This window comes from Clarias gariepinus, chromosome 27 (genome assembly GCF_024256425.1).
Source record: "Clarias gariepinus isolate MV-2021 ecotype Netherlands chromosome 27, CGAR_prim_01v2, whole genome shotgun sequence".
Classification (NCBI taxonomy): Eukaryota; Metazoa; Chordata; class Actinopteri; order Siluriformes; family Clariidae; genus Clarias; species Clarias gariepinus.
Window position 1 is genome coordinate 13020050 of NC_071126.1, and position 25156 is coordinate 13045205.

The 25156-nt window shown below is 37.3% G+C and overlaps 2 protein-coding genes across 3 annotated transcripts; both read left to right on the forward strand.

The window, feature by feature from the left end:
* The first annotated feature begins 1523 nt into the window (after positions 1–1523).
* rnf8 (ring finger protein 8, E3 ubiquitin protein ligase) lies at positions 1524–14843 on the forward strand. 2 transcript variants are annotated; one of them, XM_053489423.1, is made up of 8 exons: positions 1524–1822; positions 2141–2269; positions 6537–7187; positions 8732–8794; positions 8917–9006; positions 10051–10158; positions 11326–11537; positions 14121–14843. In XM_053489423.1, the coding sequence occupies exons 1-8, from the start codon at positions 1685–1687 to the stop codon at positions 14164–14166; spliced, it is 1437 nt and encodes a 478-aa protein (XP_053345398.1). In that variant the 5' UTR covers positions 1524–1684; the 3' UTR covers positions 14167–14843. The 2 variants fall into 2 exon arrangements, with proteins under 2 accessions (XP_053345398.1, XP_053345397.1); XM_053489422.1 differs by having other exon boundaries at positions 1525–1822; positions 11326–11530.
* A 4680-nt stretch (positions 14844–19523) lies between these two features.
* On the forward strand, positions 19524–24833 carry tcte1 (t-complex-associated-testis-expressed 1). The gene is made up of 4 exons (XM_053488443.1): positions 19524–19653; positions 20760–21328; positions 23041–23490; positions 24603–24833. The coding sequence occupies exons 1-4, from the start codon at positions 19524–19526 to the stop codon at positions 24801–24803; spliced, it is 1350 nt and encodes a 449-aa protein (XP_053344418.1). The 3' UTR covers positions 24804–24833.
* Positions 24834–25156: the final 323 nt, after the last annotated feature.

A 25156-nucleotide genomic window follows, 5' to 3' on the forward strand; every position in this document is an offset into this window, starting at 1 on the left:
ACTTATGTCTGTTTTTGTAAACTTTCCTTGCCCTCAATCCCCAAACATTCTCAAGGGGATTTGGATCAAGGGAACACGTAGGATGGTCCAGAAGTGCAAATTTATTGTCCTAAAAGAAGTCAATCGACAGGCAGGCATTGTGAACTGTAGCATTGTCCTGTTGAAAGACCCAGTCATTACCACTGACTGCTGAGGGATGCCTGCTGCAACATGTCCACATAGGCCAGCCGCCATTTGACACCCGTGCACAACATGAAGCTCCATTTTCTTATTGAAGGAAAAGGCATCCCAGATCTTGATGGAGCCTTCTCCACTGTGACGCATAGAAAACATCTCCAGTGGGATCTCCTTGTCATGCCAGTATCGTTGGATGCCATCAGAACCATCCAGATTTCTTTTTTCTCATTTCTCATTCGCCCGTCTTTCAGTGCCCCATGTTTGGGCATTCAAAGACGTTTTTTTTTTCTTCTTTTAGCTGTTCTCTTGCATATGCTGTCTTATGGTTATTAGGGTGCATTTAGCATTAAGTAAGGGCCTTAATTTGGGTTGAGGATCGTACTGTGTCTTCATGGACAGCCCGTCAGATCCTCAGGCACACACACATGAATTTTTTTTTGGGTCTACCACTTGATTTTTTGTCCCATAACTCTCAGGATCTTTTAAGAAATAAAAAAAGTCTTACTGCGTCCTACCTGTGCAGCAATGGCGTGTTGCGAGAGCTCTTGCTTGTGCAGCTCAGCAAACCTACCATGTTCAAAAACAGAAAGCCTTTTTGTTTTTGCCATCATGACACTGATCATGACACTGCTACCATCTGAAGGACAATGACATTTAAGCCATATTTTTGCACAGATGGTTCTTTTAAAGGCTATGGTCTAAAACTTTTGATTGGCAAATAACCAGCCGGTTCGAGTTTAAATGCAGTTTTTAATAAGTTGCATAATCTTTATTTTTTGTCTCTTGCTCTTGAAGAGGTACTTACCAACCTGGTTACGATCCATCAGTACAAAGTGTGAATACTTTGTACATGTATTTAAGCGCGCGTGCACACACACACACACACACCTTCTTTATCTCTGATCTTAAGATTTTGATCAGGAGTGTGTGTGTATATATATATATATATATATATATATATATATATATACGCACACTCCTGATCAAAATCTTAAGACTGGAAATAAAGTATTGATATAGTATTGACTAACATATCTAATATGGGAGAGTGTGTACAAACATACCACATTAAATATCTGCTGTACTCTGGTAGCCACTGTGGCACCCAATAAGTACTATAGTTCCCACTGAGGTGCCACAGTACCTACCCTGGTACCTACTCAGTGCCTACCATGGTAAATTCTTATTGGATAAAATCAACCACGTTGCATGAGCTTTATTACAAAAGAGTAGACCTGATTGTGACATGGTTTTAACGTTGTTTCACGACAGAATAGGGCTGTACTGCTCCCTGCTGGAGTCTCTTTTATATTATATTAGGTCGCTCTCTCTCTCTCTCTCTCTCAGTGCCCTGTAGTGGCGGCCTTCACACACAAACTGCTAATCAGCTTTGTTTCTTCAGTTGCGCTTTTCCACCGCTAGGTGTTTAGCTGAGAATTGAAAACAAAATGTCAACGGTACCTTAAAAAAAATGGCTATTTAATATTCTTTCTATGGCGCGGTGATTATGGAGGAGGTTGCAAAGGAAGTGTCTTCCTTATCGCCTGCGGGGGGAGAAGAAAACTCGGGGCAGAATGGTAAAATATGGTGTTTGAAGCGAGTTGGAAAAGACAGCGGCTGGCTAAGGCTCTTCGAAAATACTGAGGTAACAACTGCCTGCGCTACCTAGCTAGCATGCTAACTGGAGTCAGAGTTAGCCACGTTACCTTAGCAACCAGTTTAATAGTATGTTTGCTGACCGGAAAAACGTTTTTGTAGGACAAAACACAATTAACTAAAAACTACAATTAACTATTTTTGTTTTGTAGACCATATTATTGGAAAGTAAGCAATCCGGAGCAATGCTAACAGCTAGCTGAAGTTCATACCCAGCTGCATGTTAGCTCATTTCATGCCACAGTGAATATGTTATATGATGTTAACGTTCATCTGAATTGAATATTCCTCTTTAAATTTGTGTAAGGTTACTATTGGACGTGGCCTGAATGTCACCCATCAGATTCTCTCAGCGAGTTGTCCACTGATGATTTCCAGAAACCACTGTATGTTTAAACAGAGAGAACATGGACAGTGGACAGTGACTGACAATGAGGTAACTTACAGCACCACACATGGCTCACTGGTCTAAACCATTGGGAATTCCTCACTCACTTTATCTATATAAATAAAATGAAATTTTGTCTGTACATCGGTCAGAACTCCCCCTTACAATGATGTGTTTACTTTTCACAGACTGAAACACATTTCATAGGCTCAACAGTTTTAGAAAATATGTCTGTCCGTATGTCTGTCTGTCACAGCATCACGCAAAACTGACTGAACAGAATTGAATGAAACGTTTGCAGTACTGTACTTGGACTTCTGCCTAAAGTTTAACCTGCGCCATAAGTGAAATCAAAATGTCGAGTAAGAGCGATGTTATAACAGTTAAATCACACATTTAATAATCTACTTTAAATAAGATTAATAAGTCAAATAAGCTACTTGCTCAGTGTAAACTAACTTTTGCACCAATAGATGTTATTAGTGTTCTGGGATTAATAAAATAATATTTTCACCGCTGAGATAACAGCACTGAAGTGATAAAAGTGAATTTGAATGCGCTGGAATCTTTTTAAGACAAAGCTTTATTTTTATCTGATCTACTTTTTTGAATTTTTCATCTGAGATTCACTCTTTGATTACTGAACAGGGAGTGTATTTGGCTGAAAAAGAGAAGAACGGTTTGTGTAAACAAGGCGTAAACATAAACTTTTCTATATTCTCTTTTTCCGATTGATTGCAGTAAAATGAAATGAGAGTAGATTAAAAATCCTCAACACACACACACTAATTGTCACACTGTGGGCAATTTGGAAACGGCAATTGCCTAGTCTGCATGTCTTCGGACTGTGGGAGGAAACCTGGAGCACCTGGAGGAACCCTTTCAAACACAGGCTGATCGTGCCCACAGCCCCTGGAGGTGCAAGGCAACAGTGCTAATCGCTAATCCACCATGCCAGCTCATTATGCTTTAAAGTTAATAAATAAAGCACTAGTATAAAGACACCAAAAAAACAGTTTACTAGTTACAGTACATGGCAGGAGTGACTGCTGCTTTTCTCTTTTGTTGTACTGCTATAACTCTGACTAATGTGCACTAAATTATTAAATACAGTTAAACTAGAGGTTCACCTGAGTCTCCAGCTGCATACATTTTTGGTTCAAATGCAAGCGAAAGAACAGAATGCCTGGTACAGATGGGGCAGTAAAAAATGCGCGTCAGAGGGACAGGAATCTCATGGCGACTCACGGCAGTATGCGAGATTTCAAGAGACGCAATGTCTCAGACCAGTAGGTGGCAGTTCTCAGGCGCAAATTTAAAAACAAACAAATAAAGTAATTGTGTGGAAACCCTATTTGCTGTAATATTTTCAGTTTTTGATATCATAACTTTATATTGTGAGGTTTTAAACATTAAAATAGCAGTGCTTTAGATTGGTTGCAAAGTCAGGTGCGTGCGGGACAGCAGCCTTCATACACCTTAATTTGAAAAAAAAAAACACTTGATTGGATTTAGGTCGAGTTTTATTATGTTTGTCAATCTTTGTGTTAATATATATATATATATATATATATATATATATATATATTTAAATATATAGCCTAGATCGGGGGTCGCCAACCTGCGTCTCTTTCATGTCTCTGCTGAGCAAGTCCCCCATAGTCCTTTAGAGCAAGCATTGTGTCTGAAGATTCTGCGGAATCTCTCCTCACCTTTCATTTACGATAGGTGTGAACTTAGCAAACTGTGTGTGCTGTTGGCAAATAATGTAGGGTAGGTTTAGATGAATTAAGAAGACAGAGCGGACATCTTTGCCTAAAATAGATTTAAAAGATAAAAAAAGATTAATGATGGCAATTAAATCAGACTTATCTATATATAGCATAGCATTAATCGGTTTCCGTTTTGAGTAAAGTTTCACCTGTCCTCACACAACTGTTTCCTTCACAGATAAGATGAAACGCTGTTTGCCAACATTAATGTAGTGTGTATTTTTGAAAATACTGTTACAACAACAACAACATTATGATTATATATAGATATGTGATTTATTTCACATCAGTCCGTTGCATAAAACAGACTTAGGATTTACTGCAACAGTTTTGGAAAAGCAAATAAAAAATGTCTATTCATTGTCAGCCTTCAGTGTCTTGAAAAGCACCTAGTGAAGTTGGAATTTTACACCAAGTTTCTTCATTGGGTTGGGCCAAAGTCGCATGCATTTTCGGATACATAGATAGATAGATAGATAGATAGATAGATAGAAAGAATTACCCGTGACTTTGTGTGTGGCTCCGCTTCCGAAAATGCACGCGACTTTGGCAGAACCCAAAGAAGAAACTTGGTGTAAACATATATGTATGTATGTGTATATATATATATAGCATTAACAAAACTTCTCTTCTATTGCCGACTCATTTTGGAAATAAGGTACTTAATTAAGTAATGTTTGCCGATAAGCAAATGCATCGGCTTTGTTAGGCCATTTTTAGGCTTTAGCCCCCCTAAATTTATGCTCAGCCTCCCTAAAAATTTTGCAGTTAGCTCCATGAACTAAAAAATTTATTATCATCTCTTTCCCCTTTACATTTAATATGAAACAGCGGCTGCTCCTTCACGTCTTTCTGCGCATTTTTTAATCACTTTTAAGAACTGTGTCTATTTGTTCCCACTTTAAAATTTAATAGATGTTGTGGAATTCTGCTCCAAAGTATTCAGAAATGCCTTAGGATACTTAGTGGCTTCTTCTTGGTCCATAACAGTATCAACCTATTTGTGCGTGGTGCAAAGTACACTGGTCAATCAGAATTTGTGGTTTATATTATAAGTATGCGTCACTAAATTCAAACTAGAAATAAAAAATTTAAGTCATGCTTTTTTGAGAAAACAATAAATGACAAGCTGCTGTTTTGCCATCCCTAATCCGATTATCTTCCAATCTCCATTCAAGGTGTTTTATACCACTTGTATATTTTCACATTTTTTAACACATCATGCTTATTAATTTACAATTAGATTTTATTTTTTATGTCCTGTCCATAAAAACTGCTATAAAAACTTACACAAAACACGTACTTGTCCGTCCTCGAACATTTTCTCTGAAGGAAAATGTATTGTCATAGCTCTTCCTCTTAAGAACTACTGACACTGGAGACTCCTTCCATGAAATATTATATAAACATCTTGGTTAAAGCCTTGCAAGACGAAACACAGAAACAGTGCTAAACTGTGTGTTGATTAGAGAATGTAACAGAAGTTTACTTAGGTCGTCACAAAATGCTACAATAATTTAATCTACTACCAAACTAAAAATAATAAAAATAAAATCAGTTCAGACATGTTTAAATACATTTTAGATAAAATTACAGTGGTGGCCAAAAGTATTGGGACAACAGTGAAATTTATTGTTTTAATGACATTCTCAAAATGTTAAAATAATGACAATCAAGATGATGATAATAATTTGTTAGTAATTTTATGCTGTGAAATTATAATTTTTTGTTTGGTGACTTTCAGAGACGGCAACAACACACAACACCCTTAAACAAAAAGTGGGGTATCAAATAAATATTAGCGGTTGGCACAGGTTTTTTTTTTTTTTGCAAAATTTTTGTGCAGGGTTGGTCGCTCCGGCTTCAGAACGTAACCGTGCTACATGTTTGCTAAATCCATTAAATAAACCAGCGAATTCTGTTGAGCACAATTCTTTAGCCAGATAGATGAGAACTAATTATTGACATCACCTCTTTTGTGCACAGGGAGAACTTGAAGAAGAAAAGGGTGTTCAAATGAGTTATGAGAATAAAAACTCCCTTTTTTCCTAAATAAACCTCTGCTATATTAAAAAAAATTATCCCATCGTTACACTAGTGCGCGATATCATCATGGTAGAAGGTTTTCTCAGTACGATCAGACAGCCAGGTTTGTAATAAACACTGCTTGTTTACTACATGTCATAGGTTGTCTTAATACATTTGTTCACCATTTTAACCTTTTTAACTATCTTTGTTGTTTTTTTCACTACTGTTCTTACTTGCTATAATTATCAGGTTATCAATTTAGCTGTAAATTGAGCTTTTTTTGGTTGCAGAAATGTTAAGACGCAAATTTACATGAATTTGAACATAAACCAGATAAACCAAAGATTAAATTAACAAATGAAGAAATTATGCCTACTTAATTCAGATTAAGCTATAACACAACTTACATGAACATTGAATATTATCATTTTTTTTGTTTGTTTGTTCTTTTTGGGAGTTTTTTTTTTATTTTATTTTTTTAATAATTTGTACTTCTCTTTCTTTCACTGCCTCAGAGCCTAAATGGAGTGTGGGTGAATGGTACTCGGATATCCCCTGGGAAACCCCATGTCCTGCAGCAAGGTGATGTTGTACGATTCGGTGTCCCGTTGGATGGCAATCCGGTGGAGTTCGAGTACGTTCTTCTTTACTCCAGTTTTGACATAATCAAAGCTTTCTTAACCAAAACAGCGGCTGCAGAAGTCAAAGCTGTGACATCCAAACCCAAAAAGTTTAAGCGAAAGTTTGGTACAGACGAGGTGGAGTCAAACAATTTACAAGACTCAAACTCAAAGCTCTATCGCATCACCAACACGGATAAATCTCACGGCCTGCCGTGTCCCACAGGAACAGTACCTGAACAGGCTGGACCTAGTGAACCATCTGGGCACTTGAGTGAGAGTAGTGACAGCACAGAGCATCTGACTACCTTAAAACGCTACAGTGAGAACCTAAAAGTGCTGAAGGAGCGCATGGGAGCCACACAGAAGCGAGCAGCTGAGTTAGAGGGGCAGGAGGCATCTAGTCTGGAGCAGCGGCAGGAAATGGAGGTTCTGCAGGAGCAGATGAAGCTGCTACGCGGCGAGTTAAACTCGCAGCAGGAACTGGCACGACAGCGCATGGAGATCCTCGAAAGGTCCGTGTGTGAGGAGGAGAGACGACTAGCGGTGGGTTAACATACAATACAGACTTTTAAACTTTCTGCTGTCTGTGTGCATCCCTGTGACATGCAACTGTCTGCTAAAGGATATATAACTGATTTGTATATTTTATCCGCGCCTGTACACGTAGGCATTACTTGTGCTCCTGAGATTTTGCATGTTACATTTATGAAGAGTATCCTTATTTGGGGGAATTTCGAAAGCCAAAAAAAATTAAAGTATTTTTATAATTGAAACGAAATCATGATGTGGTTGGTCACACGGCTTAAACATTAATTGGTAGTGTGTTGCTAATAAATATAATAATAAATCAGTGATGCCAATGTCAATAAATACTGATCTGAATTAGTATTTAACTGAATTTCACTGTCGGTGCACTCTTTAATATTGCATCTGATTATGTAAACACTTTAAATAAAATATTAAATAAAATATTTTTTGATTTAGTGCTGCACAACTAATCTCCTAAAAATTAAAACTGCAATATGGATTTGTCCAATTAGCCAGGGGGTAGCTCAGTGGTTAAAGCATTGGACTACGGTTCGAAAGATCCCAGGTTCAAACCCCACAACCACCAAGTTGCCACTGTTGAGCAAGGCCCTTAACCCTCAACTGCTCAGATGTGTAATGAGATTAAAATGTAAGTTGCTCTGGATAAGAGCGTCTGCCAAATGCCTAAATGTAAATGCAATTAATCTCAAAAGGCTGCAAAGATTTGTAGACATTCATCTATTTTTTTTTATAAAATACTTTAAATAAATATTGAAAACATCCTTAATGAGATGCCATTATTAGACGTTGGCCTAGATAAATACAGTTGACACAAAAACACACATATTATAATAGTATAACAATAGTAATAGTATTATCTAATATCAGAGTTAAAATCATACTTGCAAAATCTGTTAAAATAATTAAAATTATTATCATTATTATTTTATAAAAAAATTTCTTCAGCTCTGGTTTGATCATAATTAAAGTGACCTATCAAGTCATAAAAGCCAGAAAAGGTTATGCAATTATTGGAATGTAAATACTGTATAAGAAAATGTATGTCATGTAAAGATGCTTTCACGCTTGTTAGTTAATCAGAACAAAGATACAGTTGGGTTTTGGACTAGGTTTGTTTTAACTTGCACCTAACTTAAATAAAATTTAGGCAATGTAGGGCTGAAAACCTTCTCATAATATTTCTCCATTCATATTTCTCCATTCACAAATATGGTGATGGATAAATGTACTCAAACGTTTGTCTGAGGAAATGACCAAAATCACCTGAGCATGGTGAACATGGAGCACAATTACTTATTAGCTAACCATAAGCTGTCTATTTAAAATTTTTGTTTGCTGGTCCAAATATCCAAAAGCCATATTATTTAACAGAGAATCAGTCTAAAAGTCAGATGGTGTTTTTGAACTAATTCTTTGTTGTTAGCGGCAGTCTATCCACATAGAAGAACCCTTTTGCTTTTCTGAGACAACACTGATCACTTTATTTATAGTATGTAGAAGTAACTGATCTAATCAGTGTTATTGCACTGTTTTAAAAGACGGAGAGAAGCCAGCAGAAAGAAGACGGCCTGAAAAAACAACTAGAGGAGGCTTTAAAAGAGGTAAGGTATTTGTATCTGTACGGGTCAAAGAAAAACCTGTAGTCTAATTGGTTTGTGCATTTGTTCTGCCCCTTAAAAAAAAAATAAATTTTAATTTAATGGTGTGTCTTCTGCTGCTTCAGCACCACCGAGTGATGGAAGAGTTGAAACATGAAAGGGAGGGATTTCAAGAGGTCCTTCAGGCCAAAGACAACGAGCTGAAAGTAACCAAGGTACTCTGTCCAATTCTTTTTTCCCCGATTTTTCTCTCCCCAATCTAGTCGTGGCCAATTCCTCCCCGTCACTAGGAGGCTCCCACATTAAGGCTACTACCACCACTCAGTCGGGAGGACGAAAGCTATCCTGTGTTTCCTCCGAACCACGTGACGCGAGCCGACCGCATCTTTTCGAACTGCTCGCTCACGCACCGTTAGGGGCGGAGTAACACACTCGGAGGAAAGCGCTAGTCGCTCCTTCCGTGTGCGTGAGCTCACAGACGCCCCTGATTGGCTGTAGAGCCGTGGTTAATGTGGGAGCACAAGTACCTCTCATCCCTCCCCCCTGAGAGAGCTCGGCCAATCAGCTCTCTCTGTGCCTCCGGCTGTGAGAGGTAAACAGCATCACCCGGGGTTCGAACCAGCGATCTCCGGATGATAGGGCAAGCACTTTACCACTGCGCCACTCGGAGGCAGTAACCAAGGTACTCAAAACTGTAGAAGAAAATCTATTTGGTAATAAATCATGACTCTGTGTGCAGATTTATGTATTGTCACATTGACACCGAAATCTTTAAATGATTTATAAAGTTTATAACAGAAATCGGATTTATGTTATACACTGGTCTGATCAGCCTTGACCACTCACGTCGGACATAACCAATTCTCTGCGGAGTGCACAAGTTCGAGTGTTGCGACAGAAAAATCAGTTTCATGGCATGACGTTTAAAGCTGTGCATGGTGACTTATCACGATTTCTAAGAATGATTAGTGATATAAAGTAACTCATTGTTTTTAGGATCTAACAGTTCAAGCAAGCAGTTATTAATTTTTTCTCGCCGATTTAAATTATAAACAAACGACGTCGTAACTGCCAGTAATTTCTTCCCAAACACAGCAAAATGTATATTTTTTTGATTTCTCTATGTTCTTTTTTTTCACCTATTATTTTGCTGGAGATGTAAATAAATATTTTTGAATAGTGTGAATTACAGATCTCGTTTCTCTGTGCTAGACGACGGTTAGGGTGTGTTTGATGCATGACTGTTGTGTTCGCTGCAGGAGGAGAAAGAGCGGGCGAGAGCTCAGAAGGAAGAGGTTGTCACACAGATGACAGAAGTGCTGGAGAATGAACTGCAGTGCATCATTTGCTCTGAGCTCTTCATCGAGGTATGACTGTCATGGTTTTCAGACCTTAATGTTCACGCATATAGCTATATGTTCACAAGGAATAAAACTATGAAAATAAAAACTGGATATACTTAAGAATAGTCAATGTGCAGCTTGTATAGCGGTACAGATTTACTGTCCCTACATGCAGACTTTATTGTCTAAATAACTGGTAACAACAGATGAGTTCACCAAGGACATGGCCACATGCAGCTGGGTATTTTTTTAAACTGAAATTTTTTCTGTGGTTTTGGCCTTTCGTTTACATGCAAACGCAGTTTTGGTCGTTGAAAACTAAACTTTGGGAAAACTCTGTCCTAACAGAGATTTTGGCTTGTTGTAACGTCACCCTATGTGCCGATGATGTCATTGTCTGTGTGCTAGTCTCCTTGATTAGACGTCAGCTTTGCTTATGATAATATTTTGTGCAATAGTGGACTTGCATACAGTAAACCAGTGATTGTGCTAAAGTTGCTTACTGAACTTTTTACATGCGTGTACATACACATGCAGTTACTCACACATTACGTTAACGAGCAGAGGTGCCTAAATGTACTTTGAAGCTCACTGCTGCTACATACAAACTCAGACGACCCTGAGGCATAGAAGTTACCAGAGCTGAACATGTTGTTGCTGGGATCCTCTTTCACTCCTTTATACTGATATCACGGAGCTGCTGGATGATAGACACATGGCCCATCACCACCTTCTGCTTGAGGACACCCCACAGGTGCTCAATAGGGGTCAGGTTTGGAGACGTACCTGGCGGCTGACAAACACAAGAACGTAATGAATAGGACATGTAACTTTGCATGGTTAAAGATGTACAACTGTCATCACTTTTGTTTTCATCAATTTCCACAATAATATATGTTGAGTTATTTTCAAAGGACAGTAAATCGATACTTGTATTCAAGCTGCACATTGACTACTCTAAAGTCTATCAAAGTTTAATTTTTATAGTGTTGTCTTTTGAGAAGATGTACTAAAATGTTTTCTGAAATTAAATGGGTGTATTCACTTTTGTGTGTGGGTGTAAATAGTATGAATGTGACTGCTTTTATTCATGAACATTTTAAAATAACTAGTACTAAGTCAGTGACTCCATTTCGGTTATCTTGACCTTTTTGTGTATGTCATTTTTCCTTTTTTTTTCTTCTTTCTCAGGCAGTGACGTTGAGCTGCGCCCACAGTTTCTGTCAGCATTGTATTGCAGACTGGCGGAGACGCAAAGACGAGTGTCCTATTTGCAGGCAGCCCATTGTGTCTCAGGCTCGCTCTCTAGTGCTGGACAACTGCATTGACCGCATGGTGGAAAACCTGAGCACTGTGATGAGAGAGAGGAGAACAGCGCTTATCAGCCAGAGGAAAGGTGAGAGGTGCGTCCTCTCCGCTCACTACGCTGCAAACCCTGTTTAGCGACGTTATCCAACGCTTGTCCGTGTCATTTCCACATTTAGTGACGAGTCCATCAAGCCTTAACAGTATATAAATCAATACTAGTAAATAAAAAAAGTTATTAGATTCACTGTTTCTATCTTTTTTATATACAAATGAGGCTTCTATGATAGGGCCAAAGGAGACATTTGGGTACTACGGTCAAGGTTCGCATAAAAATTTTGAAAGAGGAAAAAAAAAGAAAAACACTGTTGGTAGTGACACTAGTAAAAAAATATTTTTCTTTGTTAACTGTCTATCTCCCTGTCTTTCTGCATGTGTGTTTGTCTGGCTTGCTCACAGTATCTTTCCGTATACCAGCTTTTAAAATTATGTTAAACTGTGCGATTAAACTCGTGTGATAGACTTTATTACTTCTAATAAGGCATTGTGATAATATCTTGAATAACTATACAGTGGAACCTTGGATTACGAGCATAATTTGTTGCAGGAGGTGGGCTCGTATTCCAAAACACTTGTAAATCAAAGCAATATTTGGCATAAGAAATAATTGAAACTCTAATTATTTGTTCCATACCCCCAAAAAATAAATAAATACATAATAATGTATGTGTGTGAATCTAAAGTAAGAGGAGAGGAGAAATCAGCCCCTCCCATCTTCCTCTTCTCACCTTACGCAGTAAACCTTTTTCCTCTCTTATTTGAATTTCACACACACATTAACGGAAAGACTGTGTGTGTGAAGCCGAGAGGGGGTGATGGGGATGGAAAGGCGAGAATTTATATGTGAAGGGACACTATGTCTTTGGAAGCAAAATAGTCTCATTAATAATTCACACAAAAGCCACGAAGCACACATGCGTATCCCAATACACGTGCATGAAAAATATTTATATTCGCAAAAAACAACTCGTGTGCACAAAGTAAATATATATATTTATAATGTACGTTTCACAAAACACAATTCACAGATGTACAACTGTGTAAAATTGAGGGCTGTGATTGGTTAAATGGTGAGGTCGCATCTGATTGGCTAATGAGAACGAGTGACCCACATTGCTGCCAGCAATGTCTCAAAAATACACACACACAAATCCACTGTACACACGCGCTTACAAACACAAAATAAAATGTGTTTTACGCACACACGTGGTCACAGTGTTATGGTAAACAGTACACGTGTGCACAGATTTTGATTATACCAGTGAGAGACGCGCCCTAAGACCGAGCACGGGAGACGATTACCCACAATTCCGCAGCGCAGGAGACAGAAAACCATTCGCTCAGTTGTGATCACGTGATGCTCAAAACAAGAAGCGCATGTGTGATATGTGATACTCGGTACTCGTAAACCAAGACAAAATTTATTAAAAATCTTTGCTCGTCTTGCGGAACACTCGCAAACCGCGTTACTCGCAATCCGAGGATTCATCGTATTTATAGATACATGATAAAAAACACTCTATATGCAGCTAGTAAGCACTTTATTATGGACACTCTTTTAATACTGAGTAGGGCTCTTGAAACAGCTTTGACTTTTTTCCATGGTATGGCTTCCACGAGATGTTGAAAACATTTCTTAGGGATCCTTAGAGGTCCATGTTGGCATAATTCCATCATGCCGTTTCTGTTGACTTTTTTTCCGTACTTTCATGCTGTAGATTTCATGTTCCCAAGGTGTTCTGCTTTGTAACATGGTGCAGTACCATATCGAAGTAGCCATTACAAGGAAAATTATGGCCATGAGCAATTCACATGGTCAGCAATAATACACAAATAGTCTATGGGATTCAAATAATGATTGATTGGTTTTAATTCAGAGGAAATGGGAAGAAGGGATTCCCCCACATCATTACACCAGTCTTTACCATCCTTGCCTGGATTGCTGCCCCAGACAAGTTTCGTTTCATAGATTCATTCTGTTGGGACCAAATTCTGATCCTATCTAGCAAAAATCCAACCAAACTATTTGGCAGCAACATTCATGCCGTGGGCAAAGTCACTAAAATCGCATCGTTACCCAGTTCTGATGGTTGTTTATGATTCTAGGGATTGTAGTGCTAATAACTACATGAAATTGCATCAGATGAGATCTAAAGACCTACCTTTTTCCCTAAGTGCCTGGGTTAATAAATAAAACCTTCAATGTTTATACTCTTAAGTCTGTGACCTATTGATATGTTTTTGGGTAAGAGACTTCACATCACTTTTATAGATCACTAGGGATGAGCACTTCTGCCAAATGACATGATGAAATGTAATGAAGGTATAGATGTACCTCTGTTCCTAATAAAATAATTTATGATTGTAAATACAAATAAATAATTATTCTCCACATATTTTTAAGCTGCGTTACAGGGCAGCACAACACACCTGAAGAAAAGTGCTGACTGCCCTCTTCCACATACACAAGCTCACACATGCCCATGATTGCCATAAGCTCTTGTTTGCTAGCGTATGCTATCCCTCCTGCTTAAAGTATGGCCAGTTTTGCTTGGAATCTTCAGTTTGGGAGCTCAGCAAATAATATAATTGTATAAAAGACTTTGTCTGGGATTTCACAGGTCAGCACAAAGAACCCGCCGTTGGACTGATAGTGATTCAGGATGATAGTGACAGTGATCCATCAGTTCAGCCATCCAACGCAGCAAAGGCAACCTGTTGAAGCCTTCTGTGGGTCAATTATATGACTGTGTGATTTAATAGTATGACTGTGAAATGTACAGCTGTGAATGTGTTGTCGGTTTGTAGATAAGTTATATTTGTTAGTTGTTGTTTTTTTGTCTTTTCAATAAAGCAGCTTTATTAGACTATTGTTCAGATATTACAATTTTATTTTGTTTTTTTTTGTTCTGAATTATTGCGCCGATGATTTTTCAGAAATATGGTTTTTAAGTTCTCATTTCTTCACTCCCTTTAATCTATTAAGTGGTAAGGGTGTGTAGGAATTTAATTTAGATGTCTGTCTTTTTTATTTAAAGATATTACAGTTTTATTGTATTTTTAAATAAACCCAACATCAATGCTCACAGGATGCAGGTTCTATGAAAAGACTGTTGTTAAATAAATCGTGTCCTCAACACTAGGGGGCAGCATAGCCGCAAAATTACCCCAGGACGATTTACATTTTTTTTCTTCACTAAGCTAAATATTTTTACAGAATGTCAAAAGTAGTAAAGTAGCTGTAACACAAATGCGTTGTTATGATGTTAACTATAGATTCTGCTGTCTCTTAACATTTAAAATCTTGACAAAAAAAATCATTTTTCATAAAATATCAAATTCCACTCAAGATTGTTTGCATTGTTTGTGTGTTCCCAGCATTTAATTTGAACACTTTCTATCTTTTACTGTGTAGTAACTGTCTTGTTATAGTGCTTTTTATAGAAAATGGGGAAAGCACCATGGCATGAATTCATTCATTTATCTTCTAAACCACTTATCCTGTGTAGAAAACTCGGGGGACCTGGAGCCCTATTCCAGGGGACGAGACTAATCTATAATGTGTGGTCTGTGAAGTATCAGAAAGGGTTACAAACTGGAACAGGCAATCCACCTAAACAAGGCTAGATCTTCAAGAGGTTGCATCACCACAATCTGAAGTTGGTAGTAACCTAACATCATGAAATATGTTGCAAAGGTGTTGCGAATGTGATTTTACAGATTAACAATCCTGGCTCAAGAGATACATAATGCACGTCATCTATTTTGTTGATCCAGTTTGAGTTGTTTCTCAGGTAAGTACAAATACAATAACTTTTATTGAAAGAATTTTTTTCTTTCAATCTCAAGACATTATGTACACATACACAAGTTTGTGTTATCAAACCACCCATCTGCAAGAGACTGGAATAAACAAGAGAACATGGAGGAAAACTGCACTGACCCTGAGAGAATAAAGAAAAAACTTTCCTCCTGCACAGTAACCCTGGGGTTGTGAAAAAAACAAACACCAACTGCACAGCCAGACTAAATTAAGTCATGGTTTCTGATAAGTGATGATTTAGCTGTATAGCATGAAGGATCTAAAACTGAAGGCTTTGAAACAAAATTAGCTAATTTGGGTGAATGGGTGATTAAATATATTTAAGAGTATGCTTGATTCTTTTTTCTTTGAAATATGACAAATGAAAAAGCTAAGTGATTCCAGATGATGATTATGCAATATATTTAAAGAGCAGTTGCATATGGTTGCTCAAAGCGTAGTATGATTAAGTATTAAAATAAATGAGACAAATTTATAAGAGAATGTACAGGGCCAAATAAAATCTGAAGTGAAAGGATAAATAACAAAATCATGAGGAGATAAAAAGTAATTATGGAAAGTAATGTAATATTAATAATATTGATAAAATGAAAAAAATATGGAAAAGTAAACATATTAAATAATGACATGATACATGGAAGGGCCGTGGAAAATTGTCACACAGCAGATGAACACTGCTGGAGTCCAGGATGTCACACAGCAGTTAATTAGGGGCATTTGGAAAATAGTGAGGATGGAAAATCTCCTAAAAAGCTTGATAGTTTTTGTTTTCACACTACTGAAAAAAACCCAAGTGTAAATGCGTGCAAATGTCTGTCACATAAAAACCCACAAGTGAAGCTTGAAAAAAAAAACGGGAAAGATCTTGTGTGAAAGTTACGTGTGAAAATCACCTGACACGGCATAAAAACCACAGCTCACACTTTGAACCTGTGAGGTTATTTTTACCTCAGCAGGTCTTATGAGAAAACTGCATGCAGTTTACAGGATGAACAGTATATACACTTTTAATTCAATCTTTTTCTAGAAGTTTCATATGTAAAATAGTGAACTTTCAACTGGCTTTATGTTTCTTGGCTGTTTACTTTTCACTCATATTGCTGTTTATGCCTCATATAGATGCTGTTGATAAATGTTACACATTCTTGATCTAAACATTTATGGCCCCTTGTGGTGGTGTTTTGGCCCCTAACTCTTGACTAATTTGATAGACTTTGGGTAAAATAATAATGTTGTAGTAAATATAGCAAACCTACAGAAAATTTATAAAAATTATAAAGCACTGTTCAAAAACCAGTTGATCAGTGTGATTCAAGAACTATCCATTTAAGAAATTATTGGTAAAGGATTGTTCTACTAGTTTCGGAATTTCTGCCTGGTTGTAGTGGTCTTCATTAAGCTCTATTGAAGAGCAGCTGGTGAAGGTGCTGTACCAGCTTGTCCAGCTCCGCCTGCTGCAGTTTGGCAGGGAACTAATCGGATTTATTTCCTGAACTGAAAGCCAAGGTGAGGGAAATATTAAATTATAGGTCCTTTTGATTTTGTATTCTGGACTGGTTGTATTTACTGGGTGCATTTACTTATAGGTAAAGATTATATTATATTATTAAAATTTAATTTTAAGGTTCTACTGCAATATTTCAATAATCCTTACACTACTCAAGTTTGAGTAGACACAGGAATGATGAGGTGACACTGACATAATGTAAATATTTATTTTAGGGTTTTAATCTCACTCACACACTCACTCATCACCCATACCACTTTATCCTGTAAACCTGGTCGCGGGGCGCCTGGAGCTTTTCCCAGGAGACTTACGGCATAAGGCGGAGAACACAATGGACAGGGTGCAAATCATGGGCGTCGCTAGGCCATTTTTTGTTATATCTGCATCAGTGCAGTTCTTTCTCATGAATACAGTTTACAAAATGTTATGAGGGATTAATAAGGTAAATCTTCGCTGTGTTCACCCTCATCACACCAGCTGTTTCCTCTAGCAAAAATGAAGCTCTTAATACATACTCTATAAACCTATAGTCTAATTTATAAAACAATCATGCCGTTGCTGTTTTAATTGAAAAACCCAACTGTCTTTTTAAAACAGTGCATATGGCATTTACTACCATAGAGTTATGCACATACAGTAATTGATTTCAAATAGTGACAGACAGCATTAAGTACACTCGTTTTAACGGCATAGCAGTGTGATTTACAGAGATAGAAATCCTTTTTTTTTTTGGTAATAAATATTGTATTGAATTAAATAATGTCCCGAATCGTAAAAAACATTTATTAGCCTTAGAGTAGGGTTTTTGTTACTTTGATTTAGAAAATTATACTTTTTTTTAATGAATAGAAACAAAAAAAGAATGATATTAAAAAGATGCTTTGTTTATTTACATTAAAACAATGTTTGTCTATATTAATGAATTTGAATAAATGGCCTAGTAGCTATAAAACTTTAAGGGGTTGAATAGAGAACTTACTGTCTTGTCACATGAAAAAAAAAGATGTTTTATTCTTACCTGCTGCTCATTTGGAGAACTACTCCCATGTGACTAGAAAAACCTTCTACAGTTCTCTGTTCAGTTCTAGAGTTGACTTTTCTGAAAGGGCTGCCACATTAACACTGTGTGCCCAGCATTGATTGAAGTCATTGCATCAGAAACTATTTTTCACATTTTTTATGTCTGCCAGTTTCCAACAAAAAACAGCAGTATTGTCAAAGTATTAACAGATAAATGTTTGACATTATTGGCACCCACACAGTTTATTCCATTGTCCAGCCTCATAGGTGTGTTGTTTATATTGCCAATCGATGTAAGTTCAATTTATATGCTATTTTCTGGTTAATTTTCTCTGATTGTACCTGTACATAGAAAAAGGTTTATACGATAAACAGCGTGTGTGATCAAGAAGACTCATTTGAGTACTAATTCTGAACAAGCCAAATATGTGTTAAACATCTATGGGGGCTGAGCCCCCTTAACTGAAAATCCTATAAACGCCCCTGGTGCCAATCCGTTTCAGAAGTGAAGTGGAAGCATCACAGTGGCTTAGTGGTTAGCACTGTCGACGTACACTCAGGGTTCGATTCCCACCTCAGGTCTGTGTGCATGTAGTTTGTTTATTCTTCCTATGCGGTGTTTTTTTTTTCCCCACAGACCTGAGACATGCATATTAAGCTAAATGGCATACCCAAATTGTCTGTAGTGTGTAAGTGTGTGTATGTATGTGCTCTAAGATGTATCCCACCCACCTCGTGCCCTAAGTATATCAGGATAGAGCAGTACACGTAGGCGATGAGTAAGTGAGTGAATGAGTGAGAAATAGAATTTGTACCAGGTTATACTAGCACAAAATAAATCCTGTGCCTTTTTCATGATTGCAACACAGTTGTCTGTTTATATGTTTATGTTTTTTATAAATAAGGTTTAATTAATCAAATGATGAAACACCCTAAAAGTAACATTTAGTTGTCTTATTAAACTAAGTTGCATTTACTTAAGACATTTTATTAAAATCACTTTTTCAAAAAGGTTTGAATTTTTTGTTTTAGAATATTTGAGATGTGAATTACTTTCGAGTAATACTCACTACAAAACAAACGAAAATATCTAAGCTTAATGAACATATTTATTTATCTAATCTAATAGTTTTAAATATTTTAAAACGATCGATATTTATGTTAAGAAATCTTATTAGCTAAAACACAACTTTGTGCAGCGCTGTGCATATCACTGGAGTAGCTCGCGCTCTAGTTTGGGTGTCGCCATGGAAACCTTCCGCGCGACGCTAATTTCACGTGGCTGCTTATTACCATGGCAACCTAGGTTTAAAAACCAAACGGAAGGTCAGCATTAACGTGTAGCTCATTCAGATATACCTTCTGGTGTACATTCAGGATATTATTCTGTCAAAGGAAACTTTTTTACCTAAAGTATATTTAACTGTCTTTGTTTAAAACATATGAATAGCTGGCTTACTTTCTTCTGCGTCACAAAAAAATTAGGTAAGTATGAGGAAGTATATATATATATATATATATATATATATATATATATATATATATATATAGTATGTTATATATGTATATGAAAACCATGGGTTCATCATTCTTTTTTATCTATCTATCTATCTATCTATCTATCTATCTATCTATCTATCTATCTATCATATACAGTACATACACAAAGCAGTGATGCATTTTAAAGCCGAGTCAGACAATGAAAAGCTGCGCAGAATTAGAGCCGAGGATCTGGAGTGGTCTTTGGCTGTGGTGCCTTCACTGACACAGCTCTGTCTGAATAACATCGTACAAAACTTTGAAGGTATTATTATTATTATTATTATTATTATTATTATTATTATTGTTGTTGTTGTATCTTTTTAATATTAAAAAAAGATATAATCATGTTATTGCCAAGCTCAGTAATTCTGTACTGAATACCCACTGCGCAACATCAACTTTTGGCTTTTGCATAGAAAATATGGGAGAAAGTGCTCTGATTCTTGTTTTTTTTTTTTATTATTTATTTTTATTGGTGAAACACAACACAAAACCAGTACTACTTTCCTGTCAATCAATAATGCAAAAACTGAGACAGATTTAAGAGGATTTAGGTTAGTTTCTGATTTTTATACAGCAGTATTAAGGAGCAACTCACGTATTTTTTTTAAAAAGTTTCTTAAAAACTTTTTTGTGAACTTTAAATGCAAATGGTTACATGGTTTTTTTTTATTTTATAATAGACATGTAACACCAACCAACTACATACTACTGTATGTGCCTTTTTGCACATTGATTGCTTGAGATCTTAATTAAGATCTTGATTGCCTAGTGTGTCTATAATTGTCTTTGTTTCTTCCAATATCTCTCAAGCAATCATGTGTTCATGGGTTAACACAGTCTGTCTGGTCCAATCCCACAGAAAACCTATAGTCCAAATTGCTGAAAAGGATAGTGCTGACTATGATAGAAATGTATCAGAACACCCAGTACATCACAACTTGCTGTGATGTACAGTACTGGGTGACAGAAAAAAAGGTTGTTGATCCGCCTCCAAATTCTCTAGATCTTAATCTGACCGATCGCCCCTGTGATGTGCTGGACAAACAAGCCTAATCCATGGAGGCCCGTCTTGCAACTTATAGCGTATAAAGGATTTGCTGCTAACATCCTGGTGCCAGAAACTACAGGTGCCGACTATTAACCAGACTCTAACCAAAACTGAACAAAGAGCCGATGTAGAGATGTTAGGGGTTACTGTATGTGTTTCTGCCCATTAAAAAATATGCATCAGTGTTTTGAACCACTGCAACTGGGCATGAAAGGCCTGGCCAACTCCACAATAAAGGGCATTACAAGAGTCAAGCTTACTTGAAATAAAAGCATGTATAACTTTTTCAAGAACGTTTTTGCTCTAATACGTTACAGATAATCCTGTCATTGAGAAACTCCTGCCGAAGCACAAGGCTTTTGTCCTGGAGAAGCTGCCTCCAAGTCTGCCTCTCACCCTAACAGCAAATCTGATCAGTGATGAGAGCTACTGGAAGCGATGCTGTCAGAGCCGCTGGACAGTCTGCGACGTCTCTGAATATGGTGACAGCTGGAAGCGCATGTTCTTTGAACGCCATCTAGAGAACATCATTGAACATTTCATCCCAGACATGACTGACATCCAGTCGGTGCTGGAGCTTGTGCCACTGTGCAGAGACTATGTGAAGCGGCTAAAGATCTCTCAGCTTCTGCCCCCAGTTAAAGAGCCGATGGCATTTGAAGAGAGCGACGGTGCAGATTCGGTCAGCGATTTTTACACTGAGGGGTCCTCAATGGATCACTTTGACTTCAGAATTCTGCTCGACAAACTGAGCAGTCTGGAAGAGCTGCAGCTTATGTATGGTGTAAAAAGCTGTGGAATGAACTTTGAGTGGCATCTGTTTCAGTTTACCCTCCGTGACTGTCAGTCGATGGCTGAGGCTGTGAAATCCTGCAAAACCTTGAAGGTTTAAATTAATTATGTTGTTTGAGCTTCCATCCATTTTCTTTAACTGCCATTTCATCACTTTGTTTCAATGTAAGCCTAATTCACATCTAATATTAATGTACTTTCTCAATAGGGTTCAGCTTATACGGCCTATAAGAGGATGCATAAAGCGTCTAAAACATATGAGGCCCAGGAGTGGCGACTTCTGTAAATCATTCTCTGTTGTCTTTCTAATATTTTTATTTATGTTGCAGAGGTGAACTGGAGTGTTCACTTGGATGGATCAGCTAGAGCTCTTTCGGTGTAATTGAGCAGGCATTGATCCATCCTGTTCTGTGTTCTCTTCATGCTAATGTTAGTGATAATGTCTCCACAAACATGATATAAGAAAGATTTTTTAAACCAAGAACCTCAGTAAAGAAGCTTAGAACAATAAGAACTGTTTGCAATTGCTGCATATACAGTACAGTACTGTGCCAAAGTCTTGACACAGCCCTAATTTCTTCATGTTAAATTTAATTAAATAATGTTGATTAAATGAAAGAAATAGGAACTTGAACTAGGAATTGTTTTACTACAACAAACTGCAAAGTGCCTGGAGAACTATTCCTCATTACTACATGATTTTTTTTTTGGTAATTTAAATATTACACAAAGATAACTCGAGTAAATTAAAAATGCAGTTTTTAAATATTTATTTCATTTGATAACGGAAAAAAGCTGTTTAAACCTTTCTGCCCCTATGTGAAAAAGTAATTGCCCCTAAATCTAAAACTGGTTGTGCCACACTTTGGATTTACGATAACTGGCACTGAGTCTCACACATCACTATGGAGGAATTTTGGCTCACTGCCCTATATAGAATTGTGTTAATTCAACCACACTGGAGGGATTTCAAGCATAAATGGCCTGTTTTAGGTCATCTCAATCAGATTTAAGTCTTGTCTTTGACTAGGCCACTCTAAAACCTTTTTTTTTCCTTTTTTTTTTTTTAGCCATTTAGAGGTGGATTTGCAGGTGTGTTCTTTGTCTGGCTGTATAACCCAAGTGTGCTTAAGCTTGAGGTCACAAACCGATGGCCTAAACATTCTCCTTCAGGATTTTCTGGTAGAGCGCAGATTTCATAGTGCCATCAATTATGGCCAGTCGTCTACTTCCTGAAGTCGCAAAGCAGCCCCAGACTATCACCATGTTTGACTGTTGGTATGATATTATTTTTATGAAACACTGTCTTATTATGAAACGCTGCATACCTTCCAAAAAGTTCAACTTTTTTTCTATCATCCTACAAAACATTTGCCCAAAAGTCTAATCAAGATTTTTTTTGGCAAATGTGAGATGAGCCTTTGTGTCCTTTTTGGCTTTCACCTTGGAACAGCTTTTCCCTTAAGAAATGAAGTAATCATTAAGAAACTGTATATTTTTGATTCACTCAGTTTATCTTTTTTGTAGCATTTAATTGTTTTGATAATCTGAATCATTTAAGTGTGACAAATTTGAAGGAATTCAGGAAGGGGGCACATACTATTTCACTCTAGGTGCTAATTTTGTAAGTCAGAAATAAATGTGCACTGTTTATGTTATTCCTCATCCCCTACTTATGCGGCATAATCATCCCCTACTCATGCGACTTCAACTCCTAACTGACTGAATGATTTTTACTACCAAATAATTACTTTTTAAACAAACTTTTAAATGTAGCTGTTGTGTTTATTCTGTTTGTTTATATAGGTTCTCCGAATCCATCGGAGCAACGTGGACGATGAAAAGTGTCGCATGCTAGTAAAACACCTGCTTGACCACGCATCCCTGCTGGAGCTTGACCTCTCACACAGTCTCATAGGGGATCGAGGGGCGAGAGCCATTGGCAAACTCCTCAATCGCAGCTGTCTGAAGACACTGAACATTTATGACAACCAAATTAGTGGACCAGGAGCCCAAGCCTTAGCCCATGCCCTCTCCAAAAACAACTCTCTAGTGTCACTCAACCTCAGACTGAACCAGATAGGGGACGAAGGCGGCCAGGCTATAGCTCATGCCTTGCTAAATAATCGTACCCTGGTAAACCTTCAGTTAGGGGCGAACGAGATGACGGAGCCCACAGCCACAGCATTCTCACAGGTCTTAGTACAGAACACGACACTGAGGCGCCTCAACCTGTCCTGCAACAAACTGGGAACGGTGAGTTCTGTACTTCAAAGCATCTGGTACAGAATCTTTTACAATGGAATACTTTTTGTTGTTAAATATGTCTTTCTAAAACAACATGTTGGAGACGATGTGTTTTTACCATATATACCAATCAGCCATAACGTTATGACCACTGACAGTAAATAACATCACCAATCATACACCAGTAACCTGGTGATAGGATAATGGGTACCTAATTCCCACCTATGCCCACATGTACCAAATAACACCCCATTTGGTCTGATCCAACAGAAAGCAGGTACCAGAACACCCAATCTACTAAAGCTTGCCACATAAGGGCCGCAGAGGCGCAAGTGGAACCTATGCAATATTGGGCTTAATGTTTTATGTTGTAATATTATGGCTGATCATTGTATAAATGACAATGCAACATACAGTCAGATCCAAAAGTATAGAGGCCACATTTTAAAACTGTGACTTTCTTCTCATTTGAAATAGGAGATTTATTAAATTTTCAAGATACGCAATTTACGTTTCTTATATATATATATATATATATATATATATATATATATATATATATATATATATATATATATATATATGTGTGTGTGTGTGTGTGTGTGTGTGTGTGTATGTATATATCCACATATATATAACTCAAGAAACATAAATGCTCAGTATCTTGAATATTTAATAATTTAAGGTTTCTTTGTCTTCATATACTGTAAATGTAATGAAATATGTGATATGGATCATATTAGTAACTTTGTATTAAATGTCAGATTTACTTCATACCTGATCTCTTACCCGGACAACACTACAAAGGATTTAATCTAAAATGGACCTCTGGGTTTGGCAGAAACTTGTGGAGTTCATGCCAGCTTGAGTCCTGACTTTCATTAAAGCAAGAACCTCTAATAAGAGTCTCAAAAATTCATGAACATATTTCATACAAAGATTTTTCTCTTTACTCAAGCTGTTGTCGATATTACTTGAAATGAAGATGATAGAAGCCTTTTGACTATTGCTCTCAGGTTATTTTTGTTCTGACACAGTCATAGATCCCCAATGCTATGTCCCATGATTATAGTACTAGCAGGCAAATTAAAGTGCTGTGTCCTTTTCTTTGTGGCATTTAGGATGGAGGGAAGGTCCTGGAACAAGGGATGTTGCATAACCGTAGCCTGCTGGAGTGTGATATTCGCCTCACTAATATGAGCCTGGAGACAGAGTACTGCATCCGTGAAGTTCTGTGTACCAATCAGGACAAAGCACACCGTGAACGCACACAGGACAGAGCAAACACCAAATACAGTCACATTGAGATGCAGCTCATTTGATAAATATCGCAATGAGAAAATGGCATTTTACTCGGAGCACAATGTGTGTGTATTAAATGTACAGTATATTATTGTAAGCACAGTTTAGATAAGTTTGACCTAATCCGCAACGCTGAATAATAATAATAATAATAATAATAATAATACAATTTGTATGCGCAATAACTCATGCGCATTAGCTCTTAGTGAAAAGATCGATGGTGAGATGGGGAATAAGAGTCTCTAAAAGTATACAGGGAACATTTATCACAATGAAATGAGGCACAGAATGAAGACAGATGCTGTGATTATCAGCCTGTAAGGTTACATGGCCACATGAGACCAGCCAATCTGTTCGGTTCATTCGAAAGCCA

Bases quoted from the DNA above. Each gene is read 5' to 3' on its own strand.
- rnf8 (XM_053489422.1), top strand. From the start codon at position 1,685: ATGGAGGAGGTTGCAAAGGAAGTGTCTTCCTTATCGCCTGCGGGGGGA. The intron at 2,270-6,536 runs GTAACTTACAGC...TCACTGCCTCAG, and splicing joins GGACAGTGACTGACAATGAG to AGCCTAAATGGAGTGTGGGT. The intron at 10,159-11,325 runs GTATGACTGTCA...CTTCTTTCTCAG, and splicing joins GCTCTGAGCTCTTCATCGAG to GCAGTGACGTTGAGCTGCGC.
- tcte1 (XM_053488443.1), top strand. From the start codon at position 19,524: ATGCATTTTAAAGCCGAGTCAGACAATGAAAAGCTGCGCAGAATTAGA. The intron at 19,654-20,759 runs GTATTATTATTA...AATACGTTACAG, and splicing joins CATCGTACAAAACTTTGAAG to ATAATCCTGTCATTGAGAAA. The intron at 23,491-24,602 runs GTGAGTTCTGTA...TGTGGCATTTAG, and splicing joins CCTGCAACAAACTGGGAACG to GATGGAGGGAAGGTCCTGGA.